We start from the raw sequence: 16,293 nt of genomic DNA, 5'->3' as shown, positions 1-16,293 counted from the left end.
CCCCAATGTGGTTCCCACAGATGCCGAGGTGAATCTCCCGTAGGATATAATCTGCATCTGTTGGTCCCACGCATTTCAGCAATGGGGCTGAGAAGGACTTTTTCAGAAGTTCCCCCCTGAAGACAATGAACCTAGAGCTGGTTCTCTTCATCTTGGAGGCCAAAGCTTTATCTTCGGGAGTTTCTCCCCGAAGCTTGAAAGCTAGGATGGGGTCCATCCAACTAGGCTCTGGGTCAGCGCAGCACACTTCAGGTGCTTCGTCGACACTTCTCTCTCGACGCACTTCTACATATACAGATCTGTTCAGCTCGGTAAGAGATGAACTGGCAAGTTTGGAGAGTGCATCGGCTTGAGTATTCTGACCCCTTGGGATCAGCTGAACCTCAAAAGTTTTCAGCTCTGCAATGACTGATTTGATCTTGGCAAGATAAGCTATCATGGAGGGCTCTTTGGCCTCGTAGCTGCCACTGATCTGATATGCAACTAGCTGAGAGTCTGTTTTTAGGCAGACATGATCGGCTTCCAGGGAGATGCACAATTCTAGGCCGGCGATTGCTGCCTCATACTCGGCTTCATTGTTCGAGGCCTTAAAAGAAAACTTTAGTGCATACTCAAAGGATTTGCCTTCGGGAGAAGTTATCACTACTCCTGCCCCCGAACCGTTTTCGGTGGAAGATCCATCCGTAAACACGGTCCAGACTTTCTTTTCACTGTCTAGCGCTTCTTGGTATGAGCATTCGACCAAGAAATCCGCTAGAGCTTGAGCCTTAATGGCAGCCCTCGGACGGTAGCTGATGCTGAATTCGGTGAGCTCAAAAGCCCACTTGGCTAGCCTACCAGATTTTTCAACCTTGCCGAGAACTTTTTCCAACGGCTGATCAGTTAAGACCACTATCTGATGGCAATCAAAATAGGGCCTCAGCTTCCGAGCAGCTACTACTACCGCGAAAGCAACTTTCTCGAGTAGAGGATAGCGAGTCTCGGCATCCGTCAGTGTATGACTGACGAAGTAGATCGGTTGCTGACTTTTACTTTCTTCCTTCACCAATACTGCGCTGATGGTGGCTGGGCTAACGGCCACATATAGGTACAAAGTTTCTCCTTCAGCTGGGCTAGCCAGCGTTGGGAGTTGAGCCAGATGCTCCCGAAGCTGTTTAAAGGCGTCTTTTTGCTCTTCCTCCCAAACGAGCTCTTTTGTTTTCGGGAGTTTCAGGGCCTTGAAGAAAGGTAACCCCTTATCCGAAGCTCTGGAAATGAACCTCGAGAGGGCTGCCATTCTTCCGGTGAGCCGCTGAACATCCCGCTTCGTTTTTGGCTCTGGAAGGTCGAGCGCCGCTTTGACTTTAGAGGGATTGGCATCAATCCCCCTTTTGCCGACTATGAACCCAAGGAATTTCCCTGACTTCACGCCGAAGACACACTTCTTCGGATTCAGCTTCATTTGATGCTTTCTCAAGGTGGCGAAAGTTTCAGCCAGGTCCTTTACATGGTCCTCTGGTTTTTTGCTTTTGACGATCGAATCGTCAACATAGACTTCCATGTTTCGGCCCTTTTGATCGGCAAAAACTTGATCCACCAGCCTTTGATAGGTTGCCCCCGCATTTTTCAATCCGAAGGGCATCATTTTGTAATTGTACACCCTAGCGTTCGTGACGAATGCTGTCTTTGCTCGATCGTCGGGGTGCATAAAGATCTGATGATACCCCGAGAATGCGTCCATGAAACTAAGCAAGGCATGGCCACTTGTCGAATCGAGTAGCTGATCGATCCTCGGCAAGGGATAGAAATCCTTTGGACAAGCCTTATTTAGGTCTGTGAAGTCAACGCACATCCTCCAGGTACCATTGGGCTTCTGAACCATCACCACATTTGCCAGCCATTCTGGATATTGGCAAGGTTCGATGAATCCTGCCTCCAACAATTTTTTGACCTCGGCTGCGATGTCTCGGTTCTTATTGGCGGAGTAATTCCGCTTCTTTTGCTTAACTGGTCGACACGTCGGGTCAACATTAAGGTTATGGGAGTGACCATGAAGTCTAGGAACTTTCCGGGCTGAAGGCCATTCTGCATTGCAAAAACGGCTAGCCCCTGGTCCAGCTGAGAGACGCTGGATGACTCGTTACTGAAACGGGTCAGATAGTCTCGGAGGCTTTCGGTTTCCCCCTGTTGTAGACTCATGAGCTCTGCAGTAGTCTTCTCTCGGCGGTTTTCCGTGGAAAACTTGCTCCTGAACTTGGAGGACAGATCATCCCACCCTGTTATGGAGCCTTGCCTTACTCCCTTGGAGATCCACGCTTGCGCGACCCCCTTGAGAGTGGTTGGGAAATATTTGCACCAAGTCGCCTCGGATCTGGGGCAAAGATGCATATGAGTCTCATACGAGGCCACGTGATCCTTCGGATCTGAGGTCCCGTCATATGTGATGTGCGACGGTATTTTAACCGTGGGTACGCGCTCTTCCAGTATCCATTGCTCGAATGGTGAACTGGCGGGTAGCATAACGGCCTTGCCCTTGTTCCTGGCTGAAGGGACCGCGCTCCGCCCTCTTAGAGAGGTAGGAGTGGTTTTCGTCCCTGGCTGGGAAGTCTGGGCCTCGGCTGCAGGGAACGAGAGGCGACTGCGCACGCTCGGTTCCTTGCCGCCGAGTCGGTCAAGGACGCTTCGGCGAACAGTCTCAGGTTCTCGGTGAGTAGATTCTGGCCGAGAAGCTGAGCTGCTGCTCTTGTGCGCTTCTGGTCTTGAGGATGAGGATCCTTTTAAAAATTGAGGGTTCTTTTTCCTCTGTTTTTCATTTTTCCAGGAATCCTCTTCCCACTCTTCCAGTTCCCGGAAGGAAGGAAGCTTCCCACCATCATGGTCTAACTTCCTCCGCTGATGCCGGGTATGCGGAGGAGTTCGATCACGAGGTGGTGGCATATTTTGTGCCCTCATCGCCTCCATGAGCACTGCCAGCGCTCTTGCCACCTCTTCCGAACTGGGCCCCGTCAAAGGGGTCCTCGGCCGAGTATGGGAATGAGGGCGCGCAGCCGATGGTTGGCTTTGGGGCACTGAATGTGTCCTATGATCGGACTCACCCCTGCTAGACCGAGAGTGACTCGGCCTATAATGAGAGTCATGAATTACGGGAGAAAGGGAATCCTCCTTGTATGATCCTCCCCCCGAGCCGGCACCCTTGGGAGAGTTCCGGTCCGGCGAGGGTGATGGTGTAGGGGTTTTAGGCTTTTCGCCCGCTCCTTGACGGAGGCTTTTTCTCTTGCGGTTCTTAGCCATTGCTACTAAGATAATTGCAAGATGATCTTGGTTAGAAATTTGGCTTAAAGATTTTTGAAAGTCTTCCCCACAGGCGGCGCCAAATTGTTTCGGGTGAAAACAATGGGACATTGCCGAAGGTCCGCTGAAACGGAGAAGACTGGATTCGGTCCAAGTTATGCTGGGCCGAAGGTTTCCTGCACAGTAAACACACGTAAACTAGCCTCGGGGGTGTTGCCGAGGAAGGCCCCTCCGATGCTAAAGTCAGTACAATGTGTAGAAAGAGAACACTATGCAAGAGAGTTAGTTGCTTGAGGCTTTGCTTGAATATATGAGAATATATGAGAGTGTATAAATTTGTGAATGAATCTGAATGTATGAATATTGATGGCTTTTATACCTCGTCATACATGGAGAGGTTGGGCCTTAGCCCAATTGGCTTGCTTTGTGGGCTGACCTTTGACTTTAGCACAATTGGAGAGTTGAACCTTGACCTTGGGCTTTTAATTGGATCATTTAATACCTAGGCCCAATTGGACTAAATTGGACCCAAACACAATCAATACAAGGTAATTTGATGATAATTCCATTATGTGTAAGCTGAATAAGGAGACTAATTAGCCATAAATCTACGAATTCTTATACCTTTACAACACGTGCATATGATACATTTATACAAGGTCGACAAGGTTATGCAACCAAAGAGATGAAACATAATGTTGATGATGTAGTAACAAATGTTATATAAACATACTAGCGAAAAAAGTTTCTCATTTCATGTAATATTCTTTAACACTATGTCTTAATAGAGAGAAATGGAAAGAAAGGAACGGAAAAAAAAAATAGATGGATGCATCATCATTTGTTTAAATATCTAATGCAAGGAGAGAAGGGGAAGGAATTTGAAGGATCCATTTTCCTTCCTCTTACAATAAGCTAGATCCATCCATTGTTGGAGAGATTTGGAAGGAAAATGAAAATTTACCTTTTCCCTCCCATTCCGTCCCTTTCCCTTCCTCTCCCTACACTATTGTAAAATTCTATTGTTTGTGTATGTAAGAACTTGTATTTGTAGTAATCAATTTAAACATACAGGATTGAATTGGTAGTACAATTGGTCTTGTATGGACCCGGTCTACAATAAATTATTGTAGATCCAAAATTTGACACTTTCAAATAATATAATCACATTCTGGATGATATAATCACTTTTTTAGATGATATAATTATATTTTTGTGAGTCATATTTTGATCTTATATTAAACCATTTAATGAGATTATATAATTATCTTTAGGATGATAAAATTTAAAAATCATCTTTTGAATGATGTAATCACTATTTGATACTTTTTATAATGATAAATTCACTTTTTGAGTGATACATTTACATAATAGTTTCAAAATGATATAATCACTTTTGTAATAATATAATCACATTTCGTATGATATAATCACATTCGTATGGTATAGTAGAAGGTTGGGTCTACAATAAGTTATTGTAGACCGGGTCTATTCTACTCTTAATATTGGTCGTATTAGGAATTTAGTTATGTTATACCACATAATTTGAATTGCATCAGTTTTCCACTTTATTTCATGACAGAAAAATAATAATTACCAAAGTACACATGATTCATAACTGAAAACACTTGTAAAATCCGATTAGAGACGGTGGCAAAGATCAGTTCTTCACTGCTGCTTTCTCAGCAATGAATAAACCCCATCGTTGCTCACCGGATGAACTCCTGACCACCTTGGCCTTCCAGCCACCAACTATGTCATTGTAATCTCTCTGCACATTTAATTAAAAGACGGATCATTAGCAAAAAAAGACAGTCCAAAATGTAGTTAAACTATACTCAAGTCTCCTCTGAATACAAACCTCAGAGAAGTCTGCAATAAATCTTTCCTTTTCCTCCTCGACAGCATTAAGTTCCCTCTCTAGAACTTTCAGAAACTAAACCAGAAACACAAAGCCATAAGAAACTAAAGGACAATAAATCTCCATAATTGGTAGTCGAAGATAATACAAGGGTAAAATGAAGAAAAGGGAGAATAATGGAACCTGATCGGTCCTATCTTCAGCAACAACTTCTTCAAATCCAGCATCTCTAAGTATCTGGATCGAATGAATGATATTTCAGCATACATGCTAATGGAAAAACGTTCTGAAATTGCAGAGAGGGCAATAAGACTAAAATCATATACACTTGCCTGGCCATATTCCTGCACATCATGGAGATCATATCCCCTCTGCATAATATATGCTGCAAATTCAGGTGATGGTGTACCAGCATTCTTGCAGTAGTCAGTAATTAAAAGTTTCCCGCCAGGTTTCAACCATTTGTAAAACGATCTGAATAATGCAGGTTTAGCAAAGTTATAATGAATTGCATTTGCCACCAACCACAGAGAGCTCATAAGAGTTCCCAGATTCATTTTGCACGCGACATTCTTTGAATACCTGCAGCAATCAAAACAAATTTCTTGACTTAATTCGATTTAAACAGTGAGTCTATTTCTTTGAAGCTAACTTTGCCTCGAAATCAGAACTGCTGCAGGATACATGAAATTAATATGACACTAAAGACTGCTGACTCAAGTTTATGGGAGGTCTTGAATTGCCTTCCTCACAAAACTAACAAGCTAAGTAAGATTTCTGTACATACATATATTAAACAGAGAAAACAAAGAAGAAGATGAAAAACATGAAAGGATAAACCTTTGAGTAGAACTTAGGATCGCGATAGTGGATTGAGTTGCTTTGGTTCTGATTAGCACTTTCGTTAGCACAAGTCTCTCTAAAGTAAATAATGCCTCCTGGTTTCAACCATTTCACCATGCTTTGAACCATTTTTCTAACCTACAGTTCCAAAAGTAAAATACACTCCAATTATTAACACTGAGTACTATCAGAAACAAACAATACCTACACAGGTACAAGTTACTGGACACACCACTAGCCGAGTTCATTATAAGAATCTTATTCTCATTCATGTACAAGGATCACAAATTCACAATATGAAAAGAGGAAAGCCAAGCACCAAGATTACCTCATCATCAGAAAGATGCACAAGAAACGAATTAGCGAATATAAGATAAAAGGATTCTGGCTAAATGTCTAGATTAGGACATGAAACATCAGCAGAAATGAACTTCACATTTGGGTATTGTGCACTTATGCTTTCACTCTGCAACCAACACAAAGGATATTAGAATGATATACACAATAAATACAGTAATTTAAATTTAACAAGTAAAATTGCTGATCATGATTGATCTCACCTCAGTTTTCACACCCCCAGTGACATCAACAGCTACAACCTGGCCAGCCTTCCTGGCTAGTTCACCAATAAGATGACCAATACCCTCACCAATTTGTAGTACAGACTTTCCTTCATAAGGTGGAAGCGAAGGAAGTACCTGTATCCGTACAGGAGAGCATGTAAAACTGTACCAGTACATAAAACAGTACTGCATACATCCGTGATTCGTGAACAAGCCTGATTAAGGGCTCAAAGCTTGCCTAACAATAAATGAAGAAATGACTAGTTAACATGCTTTCTATGAATGACATGACTTTCTTTGACTCATTCACATTAATTAGCAAATCGATTGCATGGGGAGTATATTGTAAAATAGCCACACACCCTACTTTGGTTAGATGTCAAGTTTACAATTCATTGGTCAAAGCCTTTATACTCATAATAACTACCATGTAATATGATTGATATCTCAATTATTTATCCTTTTCATCTTTTTGTTTATTGAACAACTCCATTTTAAAAGTAAATTCACTACAAGTACATTAAATTATACAAGTACTTTGATACTCCGTTATCTAAGAATGACATCACAATTTGATGCTGATGAAGGGTATACTATAAATCAATATATATGCGCTGTAAATTGATCAAAATTCCAAAAGACATACACTAGTATTTACAAGTATAGAAAAAAAATACAGTATGTCAGTTTCCACTTACACGTGAATTCTTTACCAATAAATCAGTGTCGTTTTCAACTAACTCTAAATCCTCTTTCATAATTTTTTTTGATGATTTCAAGTAAGCTAGTTCCGAACCAAACCAGATCAATCTGATCTCAGTTGACGACTATGTCAGAAATTCTGATGCGGTTAACATAACTAAAAACCTCTTCAAACAAGGAGAGCATTCAATAATCAAGCTATGATTGATTAGGTGCATTACAACTAATTAGCTCTAGTATTACTATATTACATCTTTTTGTGTATTATAACAAGTTATGTATACTATGATCACATGAAAACATTACAATAAAATTACAAAAACAGCGGAAGAAATGGAAGTTTTTAACATACCTCAAGTTGAGCACTTTGAGGAGCCATATCTTGTCACAAAAGTAAGTGGAGGAGAGAGAAAATTAAAAAGGAAGGAGGACTAAGAACCGTTGATGGCGAGGCGTGAACGAGAGAAAGACCTTGATCTTCGGTTGAGAGCTCTTCCTCTCTGCTGCATTCAGCTGCAAAGCAAGCAGGGTACAAACAACTCTATATGGGAAAAGGGATCGCCTTAATAATAATGTGGAGAAAGGAGACAGTGGAGATCCTCTATTATTTTTGCTTATGCTTTTGAAGACTCGTCCTCATAGTTATAAGACATAAAATGCTGGTATTATGGCGCTAATTAATTAGTTGCGGTTTTTAAAAAAACATGGTAATGTATGATCGAGGTATGGAAATTCAAAATTTTTGTAAAGTTAAAACGAGTATTCGAGTAGTATGTACTCTATGTGGTCATTTGATTAAACTATGTATTCGAGTAGTATATACAAAGTTTGCTTCCCTACCTATTTAGGCTATTTTCTTAAAATTAATGGAACAAGAGAAATACTCTGTTTTCTTCCCAAAAAACAATGGAACAAGAGAAAAAGAGCTCACGGTATGAAGAATGAGAAGCCACATATAAATAAAATATAAAAAAAAAAAAAAAGTGACAGTTTCTATTAGCCTTCCAAATTTAAAGAGCCACGTCGATTTTCCATCAACCACGTCAATTTGGCATATACGAAAGTACAAATAAAAATGAACAAGAAAAATAAAGTGGTTAAAGCACTTCATTTTTTAAAAAATATTTTTGGTGCCAATTCATATAATAATACATGGTAATAATAACAATGAATAATTTCATTACAAATCTCATCGTAAAAAATGAATAATCTCATTAAAAATAAACTTAAAGAGAAGGTGTAATCTTGATTTCTTAAGGATAACTTGATAAGCAAAAGAACATTTTTTGAAATAACTGTGTTTGATCGGGAAATTATACAATTTGTGAATTAACATCGTATATGGAGATCGACGCCTATTGGAATTTTTTACATCTTAAATCCAAGATCCAATGTCCATTCTGCTTCGTTAAATCAACTACGAGTATTATTTTTATCAACGATTGGAATATTCTTATGACTACTTATCCTTTAATTTGAGGAATATAGCAGCCTAGCACAACTCCCTCCATCTAAAATTAATAGTCGAGTTCTTCGACTTTGAATCTTAACTTCTCCCATAGACATCCAAGAAGAGAAGATAACACATCTGCTTAGCTAAGATATATGTAAAAGGAATTGGCATAAAACTACGCTTATTACAAACAGCTCACACCATAAAATTGGTATGAAGAAGAAGTACAAACAGATCAAAGGCCACAAAGTATTTAATGATTTTATGTGTAAGATGGTTAAGGAGACTAATGAGCGATAAATCTGCGACTTTTTATACCTTTACACTTGCTTATGATACATTTATACAATGTCAATAGGGTTCTGCAACCAAAGAGATGCAACATAATGTTGATTATATAGTAACAAACTAACAAAGGTTCAGATATAAACTGACCAGCGATACTGCGATAATAAGTTTCTCACTTCATGTGACACTCTTCAAGAAAAAAACAGGGAAATTATATGCATCCGCACAAGCCAATCCCAAAAAATAGACAATTTGACAAGAAATTTTCAGCCAAATAACACGGACCTTTTTCTTTTCTTTTTTTTAAGGGAAAATAGCAAAAAAAAAAGAATTATGAATTAAACTGAAAGGATGATAAAAAAGAGAGATGTAGTTGGACAGCAAGTCACAACTTACAGAATACATAGACAACCCAACCAAATTCAACTAGAAACAGCTCAAAACTCCCCTGCATCCAGTTTACATGCCAAGCGACCTGAAAGTGTTGCAACAATCACCTAAGCCTGCAATTGATAGCATAACACAGTCCCACCAATCTTTCTTATGTCCCTGCTTCCAACAACCATACATACAAGGCAACATGGGGAAGAAAAGGAAGAGAGAATGGAAACTTTGAATCTCTCCAGACAAGAAACCTTTTCAGCTCATGCAAAGAGGAAATGTTCCACTCCTTCCTCCTTATGCTACAATGACTATAAGAACAACCAGGAGAACGATCGCAAAGATTACCAAGAGCAAGCAGGTCTGCATTCAATAAACAATTGTCATCAGAAAATGAGAAGACAAGAAAACAATTTAAAGACTTTACAAATGTACAAGAAATGTGTATGTGACAATCCCCACTTGCTTATTGATAAGATGTATCATAAAGGACAAGGTAAACTCATACGTAGTATTAGCTAAAAGTGAAAAAGAAGAAAATGTTCAGTCTCACCACAACACTTCGATGCAATTAGCCAGTGTTAGGGCTACTGGTTATATTGCTGAGGGTGAACTGTATTGTTGAGTGGTGCCTTAAACTGCTCAAGGGGTGACTTATATAATAATAGGGTGGTTTTTTCTATAATTGAGGAGCAATTAGTTACTTGTATATAATGGGCAATTTGCTATATTGTTTAAAGGTGACAGAAAATATGCCACATAAGCGGTGAATTGACGAGTTGTTGCACAATGCACACTTCATCCACTTAGCGTAAAACTTGTCTCACCCAAGAGCAGCTGTTAAATATGTTGGATGACGATTGACGTTCAAGTATGATCCATCAATTAACTATATATTTGTTCAAAAATCTAGAGTTTCATTCATAAGCAACAATGAAAATAGCCTGGCCAGTCAAAATAAACGAACATCATTAGTAAAAACACAACGCACCAGTGATGAATTCGATCTCTGGGTTTTGGATGCCTTTCCGAGATGGGATCTCGCCTGTGCAGTGGCTGCATGAGCATTCTCAACATTGGACCCAATATCATCTGTGCAAAAGAATCATTATATTAATACTATAACACATTGTATACCGATTCAATGGTAAGCAGTAGCAGACAACTTACCAATCATAGCTCCTTGATCGTGGACAAGCACTGCAAGATCTTTGAAGATCTCATTTACCTCACCAATTTGCTGCTGAATTTCCTGTATTCCTTGCTCTCTTTCCTCAATGACAGCTTCATTAAAAGATATCTCATTGTCCAACAGTAACACATCTTGTCTGCACGACACCAAGAAAGTTTAGGTCATTGGGCAACTAAGTGGCTGTTTTTTACTTCGTACATCATGATTTATAGCAATTTATTAACATCAATTTAATGCTTCATCCATGCAACAACTATGATAAGTCGCTTTTTTTTTTTAGTCTGTTATCATAATTCATGACAATTGACAATCCTATTTTATGTTGTAGCGAAGGCAAACTTGCAAAATCAGATGATGCTTGACAACATACCCAGAAGGAAATTTTCGGTGTCATGTTGCAACTTGCAAGGACTTCATCAGTACCCTCACTCACATCTAACAACTCCTGCCAGAGAATTTGTTTTTCTCCATTTAAAATTTTCAAGTCATTTTGAGGGTTGTGCTGATATATATTAATATGAGGATACTGGCATGATGCTGGGTACTGGGTACAGACTTTGAAACTAGACAGACTATAGGCAATAACCCCAACCTGATGTCAGAGAACCTTATTGTTTTATACAATCCAATGACTAAACAATGACAACTGGCAACTTTTCAAGTAATCATTCAATAAATTACATCAAAACCCATGATAATTCTCATAACTATATTACCAAATGAAAGAAATATCAAGGTACTAGAACCAGGTAATAGGACTACTTAAAATCCTGAAATAAGAATTTGGCAGCTGTAATAAAAGAATAAGCATTTAGTTTAACACAAATTTAAAAGTGGATCTTCACCTTCTAGCTTCCACAAGAAGAGCCCGCTGCTCCGGCGTCTTATCTGAATTCACATCAACTTCACTAGCTGTGTAACTACAACAGAAGGCAAAGAACACTAGTTTAGTCACCAGTGTAATCTTTTATTACAAGCAACAAGTAGCTGAAACAAAAGACAGTCAGTAAAATATAAGATCAGTAGACAGTACAAAAAGTTCTTGTCTTTGTTTACAGCAAACTAGAAAACATGAAACAAACATGAAAAAACGACAATAGCTACTTGTGAATTACGGACAATAATGCTCCTCCATATTTGACATAAACGAAACGCAAAGATGATCCTGAATAACAAACTTTTACTTAGGCGTAATATCTGAATGCCATGCAAGTAGTAAACATGCAATTTGACAAAAACATTAAGTACCTAGAAGGAAGAACAGCCTGAGGAACAAAAGGGGTATATGCTGTTTCCCGCTCTGCTGCAAGACGTTGAGCCTTCTGGAACTCCTTCAAAACTGCTTGGAAATCTTTTGCAAGTTTAGCATCAGCTATCTTCTTGTTTGCCTAAATACATGAAACGAGAGTGAAATAAAATTTTAGCTCAGAAGAGTGTAAATACCCAATTAAGGAAGGAACACACTCAAAGAACCTGAAGTGTAGAAAATAAACTTACACTGATATTACTGTCATGATCAGCCTCACTTGCTTGCTTGAGTTTAGCTGAAGTGTCCTTTACTAATTGCCCAATATGTAACCTTGTTTTGTGGCTATTAACAGGATGAAACAAAGTTCAGAGAAGACTAATTCAAAATGAAAAGCACAGTCACATGTAAACAGTGAAGGAGGGCAAGTCATGCTATATATTGAGAAATAGCCCACATAATGTAGAAAAGTTTTTAAAAATAGGACTAGTCTCAACCTCCCATTAGTATCAAGAGATACCAGAAAGTAAATTTTACATTCAACTGTTCAGAAAACTAGAACAGTACCAAATGAAAATCAGTGCAAAACCAAAGAAGCAGAAACAGTGTACATGACAATGGCATATAGAACGAATCTAGTAGTTTGACTAATCTCTATGGTCCCCAGGCATAGTTACTTTGTCACTCCTCACTTCCATTCAATGGAATTAACTCTAGTCATTCCAATAACTGAGGATTGGAGGACTACCATTTTGATGATTTTTTTTTTTTAACATTACAGAAGAAAACAAGGAGGAGAAGCAGCACAATCCTACACCTGAATTGCTAATTAATGAAAATGTGCCTGCTTTCTTTTTTTCAAACAGATTCAGACAAAATCACACAAATATAAGACAATTTCAAACAAAAAAAATTCAGACAAGATCAGATAATTTCAAATAAGTTCAAATATATTAATTACAAACAAAATAAGTTGAACCAAAAGTAGCCTAAGGCCCTTAGCATCATCTTTTACAGAAATAAACAAGTAAATACTCCAAATGCATGAATCAAGGGCAAACCAATTTCATGCTTGATAAAGTTGAAATGAGCAGCATTTCTCCATTCATTTTGCCTATTCTAGCAAATAAATTATCCAGTATGTGCTAATAAATTAATAGGGTCCTTATAAGTTTCTAGAACCAGCCTTGTAAACCATGTAAAGAATCTACAGATGCCACGAATTATTATCCTTGAAGGTTTTTAAGATAAATAAAAAGAGTTACGGTAGACAAGAAAAGCAAGCGCAGTGAACCTTGATGAGTATCCACTGGAGACAGGGAAAAAATCTGTTGCCTCAGCAGCCAAACACTGCAATTCAACCATCTGAATCCCACATGAATCACTACGAATGGAATCGTAGCTCTAGGAGTCTAGGTTTCCGTTATGTAAAACAAAAAATCTCAGTGGCAGCAATGTATCTTTCTTTAAACCAAACTTAAGCCACTTAACAGTTAACACAACCTCAATCATGCTTCCCGAGCAACTAAAATTCTAGGTCAACGCCAAATATCATAACTTCTATAAAATTGCCTCTGCAAGAATAAATCAACTAACTTACACCCATTACTAGATCCATCACACAAGCCACAACATGTAACTGCAGAATCTCACTAATTTCAACCAACCCCTGAATTGGAACATGCAAAAGGAGCTCCTCAACTCATAACCATAATTAATTAACCTACGGATGAAACCAAAATCTCACCTACCGAAGTTCATCCAATCAAGTTACCTTGTACCCCCAAAGGTCCTAGAGTAAAAAACTTGTTAACCAGAGAACTGGTTCTTATAACCACAATCATCACAAACCCTGCCATAGCTCAACTGACAAAACCCATCCATTTCACAACAACAACATCACACATTTCACATGTTTCAACCGATAGCATAGCAAACAACAATGGCACAATACACCATAACCAGAAAAAGAGCTTAATCCACACAAATTACAACAAAAACCAGTAAAAGTGACAGCAGAATCGCTTGTTCGTTGGCAAAATAATAAACCACTACAAATATAACCAACCAAAATTCACATTGAGCTTAACGCCTTAACCTAGCCAAATTACCACAAAACTCACAGAATTGCACAGCATAAACCTAACTAAAGCAATCAAACCTCAAACAGAGCTAAACCCAGAAAAATTAACACAAAACCCATCATAATTCACACATACCCAAGCAATATTAACCACAAAATCACCCAATTTACAAAATCAAAACGGCAATTCCCCAAAGTTTGACCAAAATAAATCACATCAAATCACAACACATCAAAAATACCACAAAATGTACCAAAATTGAGGGTAAATTGAGAAGACATACAGTTTTTCACGAAGTTGAAGGGTGTCTTTGGGGGTGCCTAGGGTATTAACAAGGCGTTGAAAAGAAGAAACAGCGGTATTAATCTGGAAGATTCCAGAAGCGACGGACTGAGTTGAGTCTTGGTTTGCATTTATCAAATCACGTCTCGACGCCAATGGCCGACGACCCGCTTCAAGATCTTGGAAGCTCATCTCGATTTTCTCTCTCCTCCCCAATTTCCCCTTTTTCCTCTTCAATCAATCCTCCCAAACAAGGAACAAATTTGGGGGATTTGATTAAAAAAAGGATCGGAAATTCTGGGAAAACTTTTTCAGAATTGCAGGAAAAAGTTGCGATAATTGAGGAAGTTGAAGAATGTAAAAAGGTTTTTTTTTTTTTTTTTTTAATTTGTTTTAATTTTTTAATCGTGGAAAATTGAGGGGTTCCCGCCGGCCAGGTGAAGCCAGGTCTTACGTGGACCCGCGGAGTTACACGTGGCAGGAATGTGGGGAGTTTGTGAATTTTGTAATCCAACTAGGTTAAGACATCTGTCGTGTAGTGGTCAAGTTTGGGCGGTTTGTGAATTTTGTAGTTCAACTCTCAGCTGGCTACAAATTTTTTTTTTTTTTTTTTTTTTTTTTTTTTTTTTTTTTTTTTGCAAGGAGAAGAATCCTATTGGATCGGAATGTCACAGGTTCACCCGATCAAGATTAGTGGGCTAGACACTTTAGAAGTGAGGGGGAAGGATAAGGGAATCTCCCAACATCAAAGTGTCTCTAATGGAATTTGATCCCACCTCACAACCTCTTATACAAACGTAATAGAACAAGCTTGGCTACAAATTGTTTGGTTTGTTTGAGTTTTAGGAGTATTTGAACTTCAAGTTGCATAATATGACAATGGAATGACAATGTACAGTTGTATTTATAAGATTTGTTTGAGATGTTGTGACTTGTGAGTGATGTGTTAATAACAAGTTGAGCTCAAGTTTAGAGTAGGTATTTAAATTCAGAAGAGGGAATTGGAACATTTAAATACAGTCTAATTCAGGTTATTATTGTTTGGGTTAGTTAGATCATCAACAATTGTATTGTCAATATGCGTGTCTAAATAAAATAGACAGCACATTCGAGTTGACCTGGTTCAAATTAAAATTATGTCAAAATTGGCTAGTTTAATTTCGATTATAGGTTGCTTGGGTTTCAAATAAAGAATTTTGGATCAAGTAATTGGGCATGGATCAATTTTGACAAACTTAGGGTTTGTTCTCTTTAGCTTAATTTCAGTTCAGTTCAACTCCAATCAGTTCAGTTTATTTCAGCTCAAGTTTGTTGGGGGCAACATAAAACCATGCCAAATGAGCTATGTAAAAATAAAAAGGGTTTTTCTATATAATAACTTTTTTTTTTTTTTTTTTTTTTTTTTTTTTTTTTTTTTTTACTTTTCTACGTTGTGCCCCAACATATATCACTTTCTACACTGTAACTCCAATATATTTTTTGTTTCCATACGGTAACCTTGCCGTTATCCTGTCGTTAAAAAATTCAGTTAATGGGGCTCACTCTCCATTATTAATATTTTTTTTATCGATTTGTGCGTTGAAAAAATATTTCGTCATAGGTTTTGGGGGCTATTTTGGACCTTAGGAAACCAAATTGAGCTCAGATTTGACAAAAAAATAACGTAAATGCCTCGTTTTGTGTGTTAAAATGTGAACACGTAAATCGAGACATTTAGTCAGAAGCCCAATTTCTTAATCAACTAAATGCAAGTGGAGGCTTTGAGCTTGCATGTCAAGTTTATCCACCCATATGCCATATCCATGAACTAACATCGATAAACAGTTACAAAAAAATAATTTTCGGTATAATTTAACTAAGTTACACTTTGTATATGTATGTGGATGACACAAAGTCATAAATTAAGAACTACTAATGACCAAAGGTGAGTAATTTGACATAAAAACAAATTTCATATCATCAGTCTTATAAAAAAACTCCTTTTTTTATTTTTATTCATGTAATTGTACCACATAATTCAAGTGAAGAAGGTGATTTCCTCCCTAACACCTCTTCAATTAAATTCAATAAAAATTAGCTGAGAATGCAATTAATAATTAAAAAGTAACTATGTTAGTCAGTAAAATAG

General features: G+C 38.2%; 1 protein-coding gene and 1 pseudogene across 1 annotated transcript; both read right to left on the bottom strand.

Annotated features, from left to right (window-relative positions):
- Positions 1-4,717: 4,717 nt before the first annotated feature.
- LOC110730136 lies at positions 4,718-7,256 on the bottom strand (annotated as a pseudogene).
- A 1,726-nt stretch (positions 7,257-8,982) lies between these two features.
- Positions 8,983-14,987, bottom strand: LOC110730135 (syntaxin-22-like). Its single transcript, XM_021909911.1, has 7 exons — positions 14,167-14,987; positions 12,051-12,144; positions 11,802-11,941; positions 11,399-11,473; positions 10,532-10,689; positions 10,353-10,453; positions 8,983-9,724 (listed from the first exon to the last, which is right to left on the bottom strand). The coding sequence occupies exons 1-7, from the start codon at positions 14,355-14,357 to the stop codon at positions 9,659-9,661; spliced, it is 825 nt and encodes a 274-aa protein (XP_021765603.1). The 5' UTR covers positions 14,358-14,987; the 3' UTR covers positions 8,983-9,658.
- Positions 14,988-16,293: the final 1,306 nt, after the last annotated feature.

The sequence above is a fragment of the Chenopodium quinoa genome, unplaced genomic scaffold, assembly GCF_001683475.1.
Source record: "Chenopodium quinoa cultivar QQ74 unplaced genomic scaffold, ASM168347v1, whole genome shotgun sequence".
NCBI classification, from domain to species: Eukaryota; Viridiplantae; Streptophyta; class Magnoliopsida; order Caryophyllales; family Amaranthaceae; genus Chenopodium; species Chenopodium quinoa.
This window is presented reverse-complemented; position numbering and strand designations above follow the sequence as displayed.

Coding starts and splice junctions, on each gene's coding strand:
- LOC110730135 (XM_021909911.1), bottom strand. CDS start 14,357: ATGAGCTTCCAAGATCTTGAAGCGGGTCGTCGGCCATTGGCGTCGAGA. Junction 11,942..12,050: donor ATCATGACAGTAATATCAGT/GTAAGTTTATTT, acceptor TCATGTATTTAG/GCAAACAAGAAGATAGCTGA. Junction 10,454..10,531: donor CGATCAAGGAGCTATGATTG/GTAAGTTGTCTG, acceptor TCTTTTGCACAG/ATGATATTGGGTCCAATGTT.